This window comes from Bicyclus anynana, chromosome 12 (genome assembly GCF_947172395.1).
Source record: "Bicyclus anynana chromosome 12, ilBicAnyn1.1, whole genome shotgun sequence".
Lineage (NCBI taxonomy): Eukaryota > Metazoa > Arthropoda > Insecta > Lepidoptera > Nymphalidae > Bicyclus > Bicyclus anynana.
In genome coordinates, this window is record NC_069094.1 from 3,922,389 (window position 1) to 3,942,415 (window position 20,027).

General features: G+C 36.5%; 2 protein-coding genes across 10 annotated transcripts in view; one reads left to right on the forward strand and one right to left on the reverse strand.

The window, feature by feature from the left end:
- The first annotated feature begins 1,088 nt into the window (after positions 1-1,088).
- LOC112043471 (GTP-binding protein SAR1b) lies at positions 1,089-10,127 on the forward strand. Its single transcript, XM_024078883.2, has 5 exons — positions 1,089-1,247; positions 1,527-1,576; positions 2,493-2,612; positions 4,356-4,657; positions 5,417-10,127. Exons 2-5 carry the CDS (start codon positions 1,534-1,536, stop codon positions 5,531-5,533), a joined length of 582 nt encoding a protein of 193 aa, XP_023934651.1. The 5' UTR covers positions 1,089-1,247; positions 1,527-1,533; the 3' UTR covers positions 5,534-10,127.
- A 982-nt stretch (positions 10,128-11,109) lies between these two features.
- Positions 11,110-20,027, reverse strand: part of LOC112043441 (histone-lysine N-methyltransferase 2C) — a 62,627-nt gene continuing 53,709 nt past the window's right edge. For all 9 annotated transcript variants that reach the window (XM_052884706.1, XM_052884704.1, XM_052884709.1 and 6 more), the window contains 7 exons: positions 19,785-20,003; positions 18,975-19,130; positions 18,208-18,346; positions 17,119-17,398; positions 16,586-16,715; positions 16,005-16,355; positions 11,110-15,262 (listed from right to left, as the gene is read on the reverse strand). In XM_052884706.1, the coding sequence (XP_052740666.1) occupies positions 15,170-15,262; positions 16,005-16,355; positions 16,586-16,715; positions 17,119-17,398; positions 18,208-18,346; positions 18,975-19,130; positions 19,785-20,003 (1,368 nt within the window). In that variant the 3' untranslated portion in view covers positions 11,110-15,169. The remainder of the gene's footprint in view (positions 15,263-16,004; positions 16,356-16,585; positions 16,716-17,118; positions 17,399-18,207; positions 18,347-18,974; positions 19,131-19,784; positions 20,004-20,027) is intronic.

A 20,027-nucleotide genomic window follows, 5' to 3' on the forward strand; every position in this document is an offset into this window, starting at 1 on the left:
AACTTTTTACAAAAACTAAATAAATAAGATGGAGTATTTTTTATTGTTATTTTATATATTTATATTAATGGTTATAGTTTTTTTTTCAGATAGCATGGGTACGGTGATAGTTCGTTTCACTCTTGAAAGTTTGCCGCGATTCACGATAATATTACATATTATATTAATAGTGTTAAATTTTGAAATAAAAATTATTAAAAAAAAGGTTGGCGGTTGACAAGGACACCCGTGACGTTGTACTTGTTTTTGACGTAGATACGTTTTAAAATTGCTTCCATTATGGGGTGTCATTCCAAAAAAACGAATATATGTAAAATATATAAAAAATGAAAATCGGGGGATACAGTTTGCTATTGTAGCTACGTAACTATCATATCTATCCAAAATATCATTACACCATTGAATAGCTGAAGAATCAAAGAATTTTATACGCTAAGTTACTTGTAAAATTATGATGTGTTTTATGCAATGGAGAGGGGTGCTTGATTACAAGCAAGTGGAACGGGAAAGACTGCCGTGAAAGTCGTGACAGTGATCGTTAGGAACCAAGTGAAACGCAGACTATAACAACGTAATAATATATCAAGTTACTGCAAACGCCAGTTACAAATCGATGCATTTTAGACTAATGACGTCACAGTTTATGATTGGCGTTTGCAGTTTGCATGATAAAAATACAATTTTGTTTTATAAAATACTACAACTACGAGATTATTTTCACAAATTAAATGCAACTTTAATTTCTAGACATAACTGCCTATAAGCACAAAATCTTCTTGTTTTAGTACTGCAGGCAAGTAGCCTATCCTATATTTGTTTGAAGTCTATGGATATAAAATATAATATAGTGGTGTGGTGTTTGACGGGTAAGCTCATAAATCGAAAAGAATAAATTTTCGATAGAGCTTAACCGTGAAAAACGACAGACAACTTTGTAGGTGAAATGGATGGGATGCGATGCAACTCCATAGTTAATTAATCTATGCCATTGTGCGTGCGTAATAATTGGTCTGAGGTATAAAATCTGATTTCTGACAACTAAATGCATTCCTAAACGTTAACAATGTGACAGTGTACCGGAAGTAGCATACGTCATTCATTGCCAACAGAATCAGATTGATATTTCATCGTATTTGTATAAGTATTGAGAAAATCGTCGGTTTTAACGACGAAACATATTGCAAATAAGTGTGAAACCTTGTGATAAACTTCCTTTAGTGTTAGTTAATCTAGTACAATTTTATCGAGTGAGTATTTCTGTTTTACATCTTCAGAAATGGGAAATTTCTTTCAACTACGCAAATGACGTACTGTCATTCACATTACTCAATTCATTATCGTAATAATACGGATTTGCGATGTTCCTTGACGAAAATGTGAACATCTGTCTCTAAATAAGTAACGTTTTTTATAGAAACAACGTCGTAATTGATAATGATGAGATGTGCCAGTCATCACAAATAGATCCTTTGTGAAACAGACTGAACTCTGTTCCAATATTAATACCAAAATTTAACACATTCCAGATTCAAAATGTTTATCTGGGATTGGTTTACTGGCGTCTTGGGATTTCTGGGTGAGTCAACAAAATCCTTTTCATTTCTTATTTAAATGTATGTACTTAAACACACAAGTAATGAACATGCAAATTATGAATACTTATATGTGTGAACTCTGGCCTGTTTAATCATCTGTATTTAGAATTATCTGTGTTGATGAAATTAAAATGAGGCCTTTTAAAGTTTTTGTAACAATTTATAATAATAACTTGTATGAAAAACTTTAAAAATAAATACACATTGTATCAATTTGTTTCATAATTCATTGTTTAATAAAGTTTCAGATTATTGGTAATTCAAAATACTAGAACAAAACAATGAAATCCTTTTTTTGGCCTCTGTACTCAAAGAACAATTTGAGGTCAAAATATACTTATGCTAATTTTGACGCTTCTTTGTTTACTAATTAATTGTAACTGCTTTTCAATACATTATTCTATCCTGAAATTAAATCCTAAAGAACATAATTTTCATTCTATCTTTTCACAAATATTACCTTTAGAAAAGAATATCTTTTAAATTTTGAATATGACCAATATCTTCACAATTAATCTTATAGGAGTGGGTACAACAATAGACCAGCAGGCAGGAATCAAACCCAAGACCTTTGTTTGCCCAAGTAAATATAACAGAAAATGCTATACAGTAAAGCTGTTGGGGCTATATTAGTAATATATGATATTATTAATACAATGACACAGTTACGCTGTATGATAATAGTGTATCATATTTGTTGACCTTATATTTAAATGGAATGAATATTTAATATCTTTAATACTCTGTATGAGAATAATTTAAATGAATATGGAAAAATACTGTAATAGTTAACTTTATGTTGTTATGTTTGATAATATGAGAAAGTAAGAGATAATTCAAATAAAATCAAAAGTAAACCTTTTTTTATTTAATACTTAAATAATGTATGATGTACAGGCCTGTATAAAAAATCTGGAAAGCTGTTATTCCTGGGGCTGGACAATGCAGGCAAAACCACACTTCTGCATATGTTGAAGGACGACAGATTGGCACAGCATGTACCTACACTACATCCCAGTAAGATTTCTTTTTTTTTATTATTGGAGTTAAGAATCGATTTTCCCTATATAGCTCCTGGTATGAAAAAAATATGGGCAGTAAAATTCAATGAATGAATGAAAGCATTACTTTTTGTGTGCAACCTTTCACTGTGCACTCCGTTGGCAGGCGTGCACATCGCGGCCTGCTGCTCCTCGGTTTCATGCACCTCACTTCAGGTGTAGGTATTGAGACACATGAGTAAATTGTGTATACTGAGAGGCAACATACACCTATTTAGACAGTTAATTTGAAAGAGTAAACTTCATTTGTGCATCGGAGCTGACTTTTTTTTGGAGAAAAAAGCTGACAGGATGCACTAAAATCTATTGCATTATAAGGCACTACAAGGTCACAATTACTTCAGTACATAACTATTATTAATATTGATGTTTAAATTACTTTTTTTAGACTGTTACAGACCATATCTAAAATTTAAATTACCAAAGAAGTATGAATAACTTTATGTCCTTCAAAGTTTTATGTTTTCCTATTTACTTTGCTACTATAAATAAAACTATTGAACTGGTTTTCTAAAGTAGTTTCCAAAGTCTAGTTTTATTGTTTTATACTTACATACTGATTGTAGCTTTTCCTGTGTGAAACTGTTAATCTTCTACTTTCTAGAACACTGTTTTTCATTCATGCAATTCTATGCATGACCCTGACAAAATGTATGCAAAATTTTATGATGATTCATTGGGTATTTAGCCTATCTAGATAAAGTGCTTGGAGGCCATCAGATCAATTTGCACCGTCATGTAGGAGGTAAAACTATAGGAAATTGTAATGATGTTACCAATTGTAAATTATAATACTGTATGATTTTTTCAAGAGCTTCTTGACGGTTCTTGAACAAGTGTTGAGTTATTTGTTGGTTCTTCTCAGCAGAACATGCTTTCCGAAACTGGTGGTAGAGTCTATAAAAAGTCAACCTTGACTTTTCAAAAGTGCTTGTAAACTAAGCCTACTGGAAATAAATTATTTTTTAATTTTGAAATTGTAAATCAACAAAAAAGAAACACTTTTTAATTTATAAATATTACTTTGGATTTTGTTAGTGTCATCATCTATTTTATAATATTTTACCTCATGATCATTTGACTTTTGTATCCTGTTATGAATCACAAATGATTTCTCCATCTTAGGTAATATACATTGATCAATACACCTGTGTCCATATGAATAATGGGTGTACAAAATAAACACAGGAGTATAACTTTATATAATTTGTGTTGCTTATTGATCAGAACTAATAAATTCCTAGCTTCCAAGCTGCACAAGTTTCTTTCACAGAATTCTGCACTGTGTTAGCTAGCTAGAGAGTGAAAAATTCCATTCCTTCACTATTGGTTGGAAATATATTTAACCTTACCTATTACTTACATTGATCCACCTAGTGCGGGTAAACCAACACTGTATTTTCTGGCGAGGGATCATTTCAGCTCTTTGGGATTTCAACATCCATGGTCTTTGAATTGTGTTCCTCCACCCAGTATCACTTCAGGGTCGTGATTCGTCGTGGCTGATGACATCAAGAAAGTAATGGGGGAAGTCAATACAATGATGTTTAAAAGTCCTTAAAAGGGACATATGTACAGCAGTGGACGTCCATCAGTTCATGATGATGACACATTATTTTTCTTACACCTGAGTAATGTGAGATACTGTGCCATAGTGTCAATATGTGTGACGTAGTGTGACGCAGCTGTCTCGTTCCAGCGTCCGAGGAGCTGTCGATAGGCAGCATGCGCTTCACGACGTTCGACCTGGGCGGGCACCAGCAGGCGCGGCGCGTGTGGCGCGACTACTTCCCCGCGGTGGACGCCATCGTGTTCCTGGTGGACGCGTGCGACCACAACCGGCTGCACGAGTCCAAGAAAGAGTTGGACTCGCTGCTGACCGATGAGACGCTCAGCAACTGCCCCGTGCTAATCCTCGGCAACAAGATCGACAAACCAGGCGCTGCCAGTGAGGACGAGCTGCGCCAGTTCTTCAACCTCTACCAGCAGACCACCGGCAAGGTTAGTGCTTTGACCTTCACACTACCGACTACACTCTGTGCCATGTAATTTACTCAACAAGTTGGATGCCACCAGTTCATCAAACTCTACCAGCAGTCTATCGGCAAGGTTAATGATTTGCATTTTGATTGTTAAATATCATGCTAAGTCAATGCTTAATATGATATTAACATCACTGGCTACTGAGTCAGGAATAGCCTAACTTTTCACAGTAAAAAGAAGACAAAGCACATCCTTTTTACATAGGTAAGTATGCACCAACTCACTCTGAACAGCAGTGTGCAAAAATATCTATTACTTACGAACCCTCAGTGTCACTCGCTTAGTTCCTGTGGGAATATGGGAATAAAATAGAGCTTTCTACATTTCTAAAGAATTTTTAAAACAGTCCCTGTAGTTTTTGATTTTAATTGTTACATACAAAAATACAAATCTCTTTATAATATTAGCATAAGTGTGTATTCAGTTTGGCTTACAACATCAGAATGCACTAGAGGTTGTTTCAACTAGTAATAAAATAAACACCAAATGATCATTATGGTGTTCTGTACCAATATTAGAAAGTAGTAAATAAAGAAAAAAACGTTTATTCTAAAATTGTGCCACCCACCGCAAATGCCTAAGCACTATTGTAGCATCCGATGCCTCAATCACCTGAGCTAGTCAAGAGCAAAACCCAAGTAGCATAAGCATCAAACTACGCACTGTCATGTTTGGCACAACCTTGACAAGGATATTAATAGGTGATGTTGTGTTCAGGGCAAGGTGTCGCGGTCGGAGCTGCCGGGGCGGCCGCTGGAGCTCTTCATGTGCTCGGTGCTGAAGCGGCAGGGCTACGGGGAGGGCTTCCGCTGGCTCGCGCAGTACATCGACTGAGCGCCCCCCTCCGCGCCGCCTGTCACTGTCACCCGTCGCATACGTACGCTTCCGTCACCGTCTACTGATGCGCACCGGTGCCAACCTTGTGATCGATCTAATGCCCTAACTGCTCATGTACAATCAATAATTGTCTGTTCTGTTCATGTACAATCAATTGCTTGTTCTGTTCACAATTGATCAATTGCTTGTTCTGTTCATGATTGATCAATTATCTGTTCTGTTCATAATCAATCTAATGTCTTATCTGTTTGTGATTGATCAATTATCTGTTCTGTTTATGTACAATCAATTGCTTGTTCTGGTCATGATCAATCAATTAATTGTTCTGTTCATGATCTATTGTCTATTCTATACATGATCGATCTTATTATCCTTTCTGTTCATGAAGAATCAAATACCCATTTGTTTATTGTAAAATATTTGTAATCTACGGTTTAATTCAGGAATGCCCAAACATGTTGACATTATACTTTTATATTTTCTATTGTCTATTATAAATTAATTAATTTAAATATAAAATATCAGTTCTCTAACTTCTTTTATTTAGTAGAGTGGGTGCTTCACATAGCCAATATTATTTAATTTTATTTTTTTGCTGTTTAAATACAAGTATAATTTAATTTCAATAAAGGTGATTGTTTAATAAAGAGCAAATAAACAACATTGTTATTCATGAAGATGTTGAAAGAAAGTTCACAAAGTTGTGAGAGAAAGTTCCATAAAAACATCTCATTAGTATACAAATGATGTTGCAACCTCAATAATTATGTCATCAGTAAAATAGATGTTTAAGTAATGTGTTATCATCATATTGAAATGATTATGCTTTGGCAATATCAAATACCAGTTGTCTATAATTCTGTGGCTGACTTGCTTAGAAATGTTGATATTACTTAAAAAAAACTACAATAAAATACAATATAACAAAGGTTTCTTAACAATTTACCATTAGGTCAGGCAACTAGTTGTTTTATCAGAGGGTTAGTGTTTTGAAACCTCAAATCGACGTATTGAACAACCAGTTTTATAGATTTTAGTTTTGATGGGCATTTCTAAACTGGCTGTATAGAATACTTCAATGAACTATTATGCAGTGACGTGCACTGCATACATGCAAAATGCACTGCATACTCTTAGTATTGGAGAAGGAATTTTCCAATTGGTACAATTTGTATTATGCCTACCCTAGTTAAATACCTAGTATACGCCACTGCTATCTTGGCTTTTTTTTAACTACTAGTATTTTTTTGAAAAATGAAAATTGACTTAGTTCGTTTGGAAACTGACAATATGAGATTGTATACACATTGCCCAATTTCCTATAAACTAAAATGCAGACAAAAATTTAAATGGCGCCACACAATTAATTTTTTTATTGTCAGTTGCAGATCTTGTAAACTTTCTGTCTATATCGTTACTTTTTGTAATATTTTCTTTTGAAAAGGGGAAGAATAATGTTTTAGATTCTTTACCAAGTTCAAAAGATATTTTTCTGTATGTGGAACTTCGTCATGTTTATATTTCAACCTTAAGGTTACTTATGTAACATAGGGTGAGTTTTGCTAATGGCAAAGATCTTATCGCTCTCATTATCGGGCTGATAATGATAGCGATAAGATCATCAAGAGCCAGCCTATAGGAGAGAAGATGTGGAGTGTGGACCCACCTCGCTATCCCAATGCGGATTGGCGATTGAGTCTAAATATTCGGACTTTATAGATAAGGGTCATTTACAAAATCATAGAAACGTGTTACTTTCCACTTGATGTTGCTTGATTGAAAAAAGTTGTGTTTTAAAATATTGTTGGAAACATGCAATTTATATAGGGTGCTGGGGAGTAGGTATTTCTCATAACTCTAGGGATTCTTTAACGAAAATTATTTAATAATGTTCAAGGAGCATGTGTTTTAAAATAATATTTTCGGAGTAAATAATTATTTTGTAGATTGATCTTAAATTGTGTCCTTTATATCGCATCCTTATATTATGACCTAGCCAAACTTCATTCATTCATTGATATAATTAGCTTACTAGTGAAGTGCGGAGTGCCAGTTGCAATATCTCGTCGATATCGACAGTCTTAACACTGCGATTACGTATTTGAAAATGCAAATATATTTGAATTACTTTGTATGAAAACAAAATGTTTAAAAAAAAAAATAGTTAAAACAATATTATTTATGCAGTTCGGCTCCTATCAGTGGACTCGTGAACACCTTCAAGTTATGGGAAATGCTCCCGAGCATCCTGTATATTGACTAACTAATGCATTATGTATTTTAGCTCGGGTTTATTTTTAAACAATATCAAAGCCTTGTTAGAGTATTTACTAACTCATACATAGCAGTCATATCGAGTTGGTGATGCGCCAAGCGTCGCTAGTCGGCGAACGAAATCAAAATCATTTTTAAAATAACTTCTTTTAAATAGCTTTCATTGTATTGCGTGTCAAGGTACTATGGCGGGCGATCATTCGTATAGTATAACTTTTATGTATGTATGTGCATATATTTAGCCATCGAAAACTTTATAACTTTTTTTTTTGGTTTGATATAGAATATTTTCAGGATTCAACTTTGTTTTTTCATAGTTAAACAATGCTAGTAAAATGAATATAATATTAAAGTGTAAAAGACAAATCACATGTACATTATTATTTTAAGGTTTCAATAGAATATTGAATTATATAAAATTTATTTACTGAAGTTGTGAGGAATTATGAGATGTCCATCCACGAGCGCAGGTAAATATGAATCACAGGGCTTGCTTTACTCTTCTATTTGTAATTGTAAAAGATTTTGAATACAGTAGTGCCAATTACAAAGAAACTAGTGTAAAGGATACTTGTACTTATCAAATTAATGCTAATTGATTACAAGTACCAACTGGCTTCATTCCATCAATAGAGTGGAAGAATACAGCAGTATACGTGGTGTGGTATACTTTAGTGATTTTCTCATAGAAGCGTGCGTATGATAAAGGGCGTGTATCACACACGGTGTCTACTAGTGCGCCAGTGGGCGAAAATTCGTACAGTACGATGCTAACGTTATGACATATCGGAAAGTCGTGCGTTAATCTGAGCAATACAAGATTTTAGGTATCAACGGTAATGCACGGGCGCGGCAACAAGGCATCACCCCGCGCCCGGCTCTCGCCTTGATTTACCGAAAGGGGTGTGGATTTTCATCCTCCTACTAACAAGTTAGCCCGCTTCCATCTTAGATTGCATCATCAATTACCATCAGGTGAGATTGTAGTCAAGGGCTAACTTAAATAAAAAAAAACGCCTGCGCGTAGCGACATCTGCAACTTATTTCCGTGACGTCATAAAGTTATCATCATATTGTACATTAAGCGGACTAAGTTGGTTGGTATCGGTGCAACTGCACTGCCAACGTATTGCATTATTTGCTGGCTCCATTCATTATTTCAGCATTACTTCCTGTTTACTCCTTTGTATACCTCTATTTATTATGGTAGTAATTATTTTTTTACTGTGTTTCTGTAAAACTTGGGTCATTGGTGTACGATTGAAGGTATATTTCAAATATTTAACGATTTTTTTTTATTATGGTTCTCATTCCAACTTAATTGAATATTTTGACATTTTCAATATGTAAGCTAATTTTGTTGTATATATTATTTAGTAAACGAGACATTATATTTTTGTAAAATACTTCTCGATTGTCATTGTATTATCTAATTACGTTTCGGAAAATTGTGGGACTCTTCAAATGGTTTTTAAAATGAAACGGCTTGTCGAGGCAGTATTTAATTTAATAGGTTGTAAATCTATTGACGTGTATATCATTAGATTAATTAGGTTATAGGATAAATTAATTAATTTGTACCTATGTCTTAATTATTCAGACACCTAAACGTGCTCATATTGTCTATGAATGAAAAAAAAACGTATAGTCTCTTGTCGTAGTATTTCAATTCATAGACGCTACAATAGCAGTGAGATGTCAGGTAAAACGGGCCATATATAAAAACCAAGTAAAATTCTTGGATGAATAGAATTAAAAACACCCAACTGTTTATTGATTGCCAATAGATATTTAATGCACAAAATGATTTATCGAAGCGATACAACTTTACAGAGTTGAATCCCAGACGATAAATGACAATAGTCATTGTCTTATTATGTTGTATAAATTAATAACAATAATAAGGCACTTGAATATTGTTTTTAGTAAACGATAATTAACTGAATTAATGTTAAGTGTTATTTGTATAAATTAAGTAGGTAAAACTATGAATTAAAATGAAATTATAATTGGAGACAATTGCACTTCTTTTATGGAAAAAACTCATTTTTAACCGACTTCCAAAAAGGAGGAGGTTCTACGTTCGGCTGTATGTATGTTTTTTTTATGTATGTCCAGCGATAATTCCGTCATTTATGGACCGATTTTGAAAATTCTTTTTTTAAAAATGTATATTTTGAAACTGCTATGACAAGTCGTTTCCAATCAGTTACAATCGAAGCTGACAACCTCTTCAGTACAACTTTGATTGCTCTTTGGTGTTAATTAATTTGCTGTTTAAGTCCAAACAAGTTTGTAATAAAATTTATATCGAATAGTGGTTTTTTTTATTTAATCCAAAATACCAATCTCACATTACTTTCAAATTTATACAAAAATAATTAACCAGAAATTTGGAGCATACACCCAGTATGCTGCTCCCATGTTGGTTGGCGAGTTTAAACTTCCCCTTTTGTACTTAACATGAAACTGATATTATATACTCAGAGGCACAATTATCCGCCCACTTTAATATGACGCGAGTGTATTAAAGTGGGCGGATAATTAACATGAAAGTAATTTTGTACAAACATCACTTTGGGTGATTCTTAAATTGCGTCACACCTTATGGTGTAATACCCCCGCAAGTGTATCGTACCTACTATTAAATGAACCAAAAAAGAATAAATATATATTTTTATAGAATATTTGCCATACCTTTTTAAATATAACCAATATTAGTCCCCCTCAATTAGTCAGAAAATTGGGAGTTTTCCGACTAATTGAGGAATTAGAGAGGACTTTTGGGAGTGACTACAACAGTCCAGCGGGGTTCGAAGCTCTTGGTGTACGGGCCCTTTAGCGTGATGCATTACTTACGGAGGCTTGAAAAATAATTACTTTAGTCAAATTTAGATCATTATTATCAGCTGATGGACGACGGTCTCGAGCCACCAGCATCCAACGGCTCACTGCAAATCGCTTGATGTCCTCGGTCCACCTAGTGAAGGGGTCGCCTAACACTGCGCTTACCGGTGCGGCGCCGCCATTCCAGCACCTTGGGACCCCAACGTCCATCGGCTCTTCGAACTATGTGGCCTGCCCATTGCCACTTCAGCTTCGCGACTCGCTGAGCTATGTCAGTGACTTTGATTCGTATTCGGATCTCGTGGCTAATTCGATCACAAAGAGAAACTCCAAGCATATCCATCGCCCACTGAGTGACTTAGCCTTCTATTAAGGCCTAATTAGCAATCAAGTCTCGGATCCATAGGTCATCATTATTCTATAGAAGTATAAATAAAATAAAAAACGGTGGCTATGTACTTAAAAGTTTTAATGAAGGAAAATAATATGACAATAAAAATATTTAAAGTATAGAATATTTCTAAAAGACAAAATTTCACTAGCACTCGAAAAATCCCGCAGTGAAGGTAGTCAGTTCCATTTTAGTTTCAAACACATGGGAATGCTTTCAATAAATAAATCGATGGAAAAGCATAGAGAAAACTATCACTTAAATTGTCTACAACGCATTAAATTATAGATAATAAACCTAATACATGATTATCGATTATCAATTAAATCTTCAAATGATCTTACTTGCAGAATGATCAATATTTACAATTTCGGTACTGACTCGATATTGCACGTTTAAAACTTAAAATAATTACATACACATGACAAAACATTCTCTGATGGCCACCGGTGAGTACAACCTATTCTTACTACCTTAAAGCCTACGCTAAGTGTTCCCAAACTAAAAAAAAAAATGTACAATACAGTGTTTATAAAAAATTACATATCTCTGATAAAAACATTACATACAAAAAAAAACATAAATACTCGAGTATTTCATATCATATATTGTGTATCTGGTAATTGAAAACACTTAGCGTGCAAGAAAACCCAACTATACTAATGCAGCTTCCAATTTCATATTTTATTACATTACAAAACATTTCTCACTAATTTATTTCCTAGTAACGACCGCCTCCGATACATTTTTATACAAACGAATATACACGAACTCAAATATGCACAAAAGCGATAAACAGGCAGTAGCGTGCATAAGGTTTTTAACTAGGGTATGCATTACGTACAGATAATATAAAATTAAAGATTTCAATTCACCTTCACCAATAGGGTAGTTGAAGCATAATATCAACTTTAATTTAAACAATGTATATTTTATTACATGGAATAAGGGTCCGAAATACAACGATATCAATCAATAAAAGTGAAGGATTTCATAGAAAACTTAATTTAAAAATCATGTATTTAATAAATTTTTCCAAATGTCAAAAACGCTGTCGTCCATTTTGTGACGTCACATGTTACTTGATGTCACTAGAGGAATAAACGTCAAACTAATTAATATCTAATCATTAAGTCAAATCTTTCGTTTGGTTAAGACTTAGTGTTAACGTGACGTCATCATGGCCGACAGCTTTATGGCTCGTATTGTCAAAAAATCATTTAAAAATTAAAGTGTTGATGCAAAAAATATGTTTTTTTTAAATCTAGTAGAACACTAATGAACAATTGAAGACCCTTTAAAAAAAGTATCAACCAGCCTATTGGTAGTGAGTTTTCGGGGTAGGCAATGCATTTATGCATCAATGAAGTGCGTGCCACTGTAAGCAGGGCTCTACACTGCGCACAACAGAAGTAGGTTACGCTAGTAGGGACGATAAGGAACTTACTAATAGTTACTTCGTTATCAGCCTATTTACATAGCCAATTAAAAGGCTTTATAGGAGATACGTGGAGGGTAACTAATTATGTTGAAATATGTATAAAGTAAATACTTTTTGTGATTTCATGTAATTTTTAACGTAAGTAATTAATGATACGTACGAACTAGATCCCTACGTGTGTACATATAAAACTGGTCAGGCACGATGTGGTATTACATACGAACAGCTAATGGTCTCAGATCCCGACTACGTGACTCTCCCTCATCGAGATTATTAATCAAAGATACAATTTATACATTTTGAAGGCCTCCATGGCGCAGTGGTATGCGTGGTTAATTTACAAGACGAAGGTCATGGGTTCGATCCCCACCTGGGCCGAATGAGGTTTTTCTTAACACGTTCGCTGCGGTGCGGTCAAATGACCTTGTACGTCTAGCGTATTCAAGAGTTACGAGGTCGATAGACCTCGTACAACACCAAAGGAAAGTACAGAAAAATCAGTGCCGCAGCGTAAGTGTTAATTAGTTTGGCTGATGGGAGGCTTTGGCCGTGGTCAGTTATCATACTACCGACAAAGTCCCGCCCGCTTCTACCTTAGATTGGATCATCACTTACCACCAGGTGAGATTGTAGTTCTTAGGGCTAACTTGTAAAGAATTAAAAAAAATGTATTAAAACCGTCTCCACATTTTGTAAAAGGACCTGTAAACTTCATCAAAATTGAATCAGTAGTTCGAATTCATGGGATATACATACTAATATATGGTCAAACAACAACCTCTTATTTAAAGTTAGTTTATGTGTTTGAGTGTCTCCAGTCAATCACACAAAGCGGCTTAACAGATTTTGATGAAATTTGACGAAAAAACTCTTAGTTCACATTTTGTATTACTAGGATACTTTTATGCCGATATATCCACCTATTAGGTCACTATAATTTTATCTAAATGGATTTTCTAACGATTTTTCTCACCCCTGGGCTCTTTATTTTCATATATCACTTTCAAATTAAGTATATTATGTTATAAACACTCGATATCTAATACCTACTTTGTTATATATTAATAATAACAGAATATTATTAAAAATATTTAGAGACCTTGTTTTTTTAGTACATTAACTGCAAAACAATATAATCATTAATATCAATCATTAATAATCTCAATAAAAGAAAGTCACTGTACATTTCGAGAGCTTGTACTATAACAACATTTGCTACAGACACTAAATGCATACAATATATAGTAATTGGTAACTTAACCTAACACTTTATATTTTCACCACTGAGATAGTCATTCATAAAGAAATATGACTAAGGGCCCCGTATGGGTTCGAAACTAGTCGGGCATACTCCGACGTAATATCACGTGAGTTTTAGCCGTGTTTCATAATCAATTAATATGAATAACACTCACGATAGTTTAAATTCTAAAAAAAAGAAATATGTTATTAATATATAATTTAATAATAACGAAGCAGTAGATGATTGCTTCACAATTATTTATATTTTATTAAATGATACTAAATAATAATTTACGTCACAATAGTAATAATTAATAATATAAACGACGATCGATCGATACCAACAGTGAATAAAATTTTACCCGATTAACAAAATATATGTATCATTATGATAAATGTCAAAGTTTATAAAAAAAAAGCGGTGATAAAAGAAAAAAATCCTCTAACCACTAATATAAAATTAAACTACGTATAATTTTGGAACATTCACATCTAAAAAACACGTTAAAAATTAATAACAAAAATGATTTTTTTTACTCGTATGTACAATCCTTTCCAATACAAGACTCTCAAATTAATAAATTTTTGAATTGTAAGACCCTAGTACGAATTGTTTTCGAAAACTCAACCCATAGCCAGCGTAATCTTTGGGATATAAAAATAGATAGTACAGTACTATATAAAAAAAAATCATAAATCTTTATTTCATTCTATCACACGAAAACCATAAACGTTTTCGATTTATCCAAACTCGTACTACGGGCACTGTTCATGTACAATTGTGACTATATTGTCTTTGCCTCATTTTATAAATAAGATCACACGTCGCTTTTATTATACAAAAGATAAGGGCGAGGCCACAACACTACAATGCGACGATGCACCATACAATCTGCACAATATTACCATTCATATTTTTATTTGTGTATTATAATAGGCTTTTTAAATGTATTAGGTAATTTTGGTATTTCCTTTATGACGAGATATTAGACTCAATTCTTTAAAAGATTTTGAATAATTTCATCTATCCTATTTACAATGTCTGAAGTTATTTCCTATTAAGTAATATTTCCTAATGGATAAAAATATCCCTTTCTGTTTCATTCTTTCATTTATTCATGAAACACATAAATGTCATTTCGAAATAGTCAGAATTGTGTCAAAATTAAGAACTAATGAAATGCCGCTATGTTGTCGTCTATCTCTATCTATTTCTAGGCGGGTAAAAGAGATAGCGGTAAAGGCTGGCATCAAGAGCGCCACGCGAGCAGACTTATCTTACTCGCACTCTACGATGCCTTTTACGCTACAGTATAGTATTGTGGACTCACCCGAAGCGCTTAACTATAACGATAGATTCGCTTACGAGTAGTAGTAGTAGTAGTAGTAGTATTAGTAGCAGTAGTGGTAGTAGTAGTAGAGTAGTATCACTTTGGTCTCAGTTCATCCACTTGCGGCAGTTGGGCGCGCCGCACATGCACATGATCTTGTGCGCGTCGTCCTCGATGTCGAACTTGTAGTCGTAGGCCAACTGGAACAGATTATATGTTCACTTGGTATAATACCATGGTAACTCGCTACATGGTAAACGCGAGGAATACCATGGTAACTCGCACTTAATAACTTTCCAAGAGGCGTACCACGAGATATCTCGTGACAAGGTAGAATATTTTAAATTTGTCAATATCTTTAATCTTTATATTTCATTGTATCACACGATGACCATGAACGTTTTCGAATTGTCCAAACTCGTACTACGGGCACTGCAGGTACGTGTCATCATCATTCATCTATCAACCCATATTCGGTTCACTGCTCAGCTCGAGTCTCCTCTCAGAATGAGAGGGGTTAGGCCAATAGTCCACAACGCTGGCCTAATGCGTACTGGCAGACCTCACACACGCAGAGAATTAAGAAAATTCTCTGGTACGCAGGTTTCCTCACCATGTTTTTACTTCACCATTTGAGACACGTGATATTTAATTTCTTAAAATGCACATAACTGAAAAGTTGGAGGTACATGCCCCGGACCGGATTCGAACCCACACCCTCCGGAGTCGGAGGCAGAGGTCATATCCACTGGGCTATCACGACTCTACGTGATAGCCCAGTGGATATGACGTGAGTGACGTGTACCTACAAAACTACAATTCAGCATGGTAGTTATTTTTAAATTTCTAATTCGTTGGCTACGCCAGAAGACATGCTCCGTCACACCTTCATCACCTGATGGTGATAATGATGATGATATCGATGATGTTGATGATGATTACCTCCTCCCCGCGCGCGATGCGTCGCTTGGCGAAGATGATGATGCGCAGATGGCGGTCCACCTCCACCTTCTCGGTGACGCAGTTGGGCTGGCACGAGTGGTTGATGTAGCGCGCCAGCCCGCCGCTCAGCGTGGCGTCGATGATGTCGATGATGTTGATGATGATTACCTCCTCCCCGCGCGCGATGCGTCGCTTGGCGAAGATGATGATGCGCAGATGGCGGTCCACCTCCACCTTCTCGGTGACGCAGTTGGGCTGGCACGAGTGGTTGATGTAGCGCGCCAGCCCGCCGCTCAGCGTGGCGTCGATGACGCGCCGCTCGTCCAGCCGGAACATGTAGATGCCGCGATTCTGCAGATTAACATTGTTATTTAGATTTCTGTGATTGTAATAAAGCTTTTTTTAATTTCAACCGATGGTAAGTGTAGATGGAAGTTCCACCTAAGGTGGAACGCGCTTGACTTGAAGATGCAAATTCACTCTTATCTTAATCTTAAAGATGTCAGGTTGTAAAATTCAGGAAACACAGAATTCGGGAGAGAGTTCCATATCAATATTCCATGAACCGCATATAATAATACCTTAGCTTCGTATTGTTTCTCTCTAATCTCCGAGAGCTCGGAGCGGATGATCTCGCCGATGTACTCGATGACCATGGTGTGCTTCTCCAGGTCGCGCGCCGCGTACAGGCCCAGCCCCTGGATTTTTGATCTGCACCAAAGTATAATAATATGTACTTTATCATAGATAGAAAACATACGTTACGTTAATAGGGATGATGAGTTTTATAAATTGTATAAAAAATTATGTAAAAATTAAAAGTATGCTGTATATGTATATGTATATTATTGTCAAAGCTTTAGACAGTGCCGCCACAACGTGTATCGAAGATAGTAAGAATATAGCTAACAACATTTCTGAAACTAGGTCAAAGTTCACTAACTCATATTTAAAAAGGATTAAAAAGGATGTTAAACTTTTCATCGATTTATTTTTTTATTTTTGCTAGCGTGTAAATTAGCTTGAACTCATTTTTAATATAGCTAAGGGGTTCCTTGTATTGGACACTTAAATGTCGCAGTTATGGATGCGGCCGCTGACACGGTGTACATACCTGGCCAGGTAGACGTTGTTGCGCCACTCCAGCTTCATCTTCTTGTACTGACTGCTCTTGGTGTGCACAAACTGCTTGGAGTAGGGGCAGGCGGGGTGCGCCGACAGCGCGTCGAGCGGGGGCGGGGGCGCGGGCTGCAGCGAGCGCGCGGCGGGCCGGCGCCACACGCGGGCACAGCGCGCCTCGCTGCGCGCGCAGCCTGACGGGTTCACGGCCAGTCCGCCCTCCAGCAGCGCCGAGCGCCCGAACTTGAAGCGGTAGTCCGTCAGGGTCTCGATACCTGAGGGAGTAGCACTGTTTCACAACCTATATGCTATATATGCGCACACCGACAGAATTCAAAATTCATTTATTTTAATTAGGCTTCTTATCTTCATATCTTCATCATCATCATTAACAACCTATATTCGGTTCACTGTTGAGCACGAGTTTCCTCTCAGAATGAGAGAGGTTAGGCTTATTTTACCAAGCTAGCCCAATGCTTACTGGCAGACTTCACACACATAGAGAATTAACTAAATTCCCTGGTATGCAGGTTTCCTTACCTTCACCCGACACGTGATATTTAAATTCTTAAAATGTGCATAACTGAAAAGCTAGAATTGAGACCGGATTCGAACTTACGCCCTCCGAATTGAAGGCAGAGGTCATATCCTCTGGGCTAACACGACTGATCTTGAGAAGAAATAAAGACAAATGTTGACCAATAGCGAGCAATCGAAAATATCTTCCCATTGCAGCGAAAGGGAGAGCGATATTTTCGTTTGCGTCGATTGGTCGAAAATATGTCTATTAGGTACTCTTCACTAAATATGTTGTTAATCCATGCTAGAGCTACTGGAGGACTTGTAAATATAATCAACAACAATGTTGTAACCCTTTATGACGTTGATACCAAAGCAACTTATCCGCTGAGTAAAGCGAATAGTCGCGAATCACAACTGTCGGAATTTTAAATCAAAACCATTAACGAACTTACGACAAACACATTATCTAATTATAACCTAACACAATTATATTGTCATATGTACCTATTATTTTTCAACGTCCAGTTACAATTTTCTGCAACATCTGCACAATTTCACTAACCTGGTAAACTCTCCAGTACTCTGACTACCGCAGGCTCAGTCAGCCCAAACAGATCTTCTCCAGTCACGTAGTTCGGCCATAGCTTCAAAACACCCTCTTCTCCTCTGCCCTCCCTTAAAACTGCTATTGCGTCCAAAACCTGTAACAATAGAAGCGTATTAAAATAGATATCAGTACTTTTAGTTTGTACACTTTTTTGCCATCTCCCGTTGTCATTCCATTGGGAAGACAACGCACCTAAGGATTTACATCCCGCGTTTTTTCCATGATGAGTTAAATCCTGGTGGCATAGAGTCTAAATGCGCAAATAGGCTACTCGCCTGTTGTACAAAACTAAGAAGATTTTTTGCACAGAGGCAGTTTAGATGCCTAGAAACTCTAATCACATTTTTATGTGTGAAAATAATCTCGTAATTGTAATATTTTTATAAAATTAAATTATATTTTTATCATGTCACCACAAACGCCAATCATAAACTGTAACGTCATTCGCTACAAGGCATCGGTTTGTGATTGGCGCTTGCGGTGACGTGATATAATCACATCACTGCAAACGCCAATCACGATGTTATCTCTATGAATGACGTCACTTGCTAATGTATTGTGTTTCGGCGGCAAAAATTTTACATTTATATTATTTTTTCCTGGTTATTATTGACGGGACAAAATAAAATATAGCTTACAATACTTCCATAATTCAGTTTAAACACTGTTTACAAAAGAGGCAAGTAGCCTATTGCCATTGTCCCTGAGAGAGGGGTACGTACGTGCGCCCAGGCGGCGCGCGGCGTGGGCGCGCTGAGCTCCTGCTGCGCCTCGTCCTGCGCGCGCACGTGGAAGCGCGGCCGGCCCTCCTCCTCCGAGATCCAGCACACGTAGCGACAGCGGCTGTTGGCGCGCCGCATGGACCAGTAGAACCGCACCTGTTCACGTAACATCATAATAAAATGATTTTATTTAAAAGGCAATCCGTGATAATTCAAGAGAAAATCGGTCCAGGCGTCTTTGAATAATCGGTGTACATACAAAAAAAAAAAAATACCGACGGAATTGAGAACCTCCTCCTTTTTGAAGTCGGTTAAAAAGTAGCGGAAAAAGGGAACCTGTCACGATCCGAAGCCATAATGACATATATCCTGAACCAACAAAGCAGTTATTGTATATCTTCTCTAACTGCGAAACACAGTAGCGCTATTCTGTAACGATGTTTTGATAGCTCGACAATGTGAGCCGTGAAGTCACCTCTATCTCTGTCTTTGCCATACTATAGAGAGAGATAGAAGCGAATTTGCGACTCACTCTGTCAAGTTGTAGAGGCAACGGTACACATTACTGGTAACATTTTGGCTGGTGGGAGGCTTCTACCGACAAAGACGTACCGCCAAGCGCTTTAGCGTTCCGGTACGATGTCGTGTAGAAACCAAAAGTGGTGTTTTCATCCTTCTCCTAACAAATTAGCCCGCTTCCATCTTAAACTGCATTATCACTTACCATCAGGTAAGTGCTGATGCAGTGTAGTCAAGTACTAATTTGTAAATAATAAAAAAAATATATATATATGTCATAGTGAAACTCACGATTTTATATCCAATGGGGTAGATGTAGTCGGGCGTGTGGAAGGCGGCGAGCTGGTGCGGCAGCAGGTGGCCGGGGCTGAGGAAGATGAGGCCGCCCACGCGGATGAGGTGGTTGGTGTCGGAGTGCAGCATCACGGACGCCACCTGGCGCTGCTCGTCGCGGCACACGAACACGCGCCGCCCCACGCTCAGCGTCGTCAGCTCGTTGTCCTTCTCGTTCTGTGGAGGTCCTCGTTAGTTAGT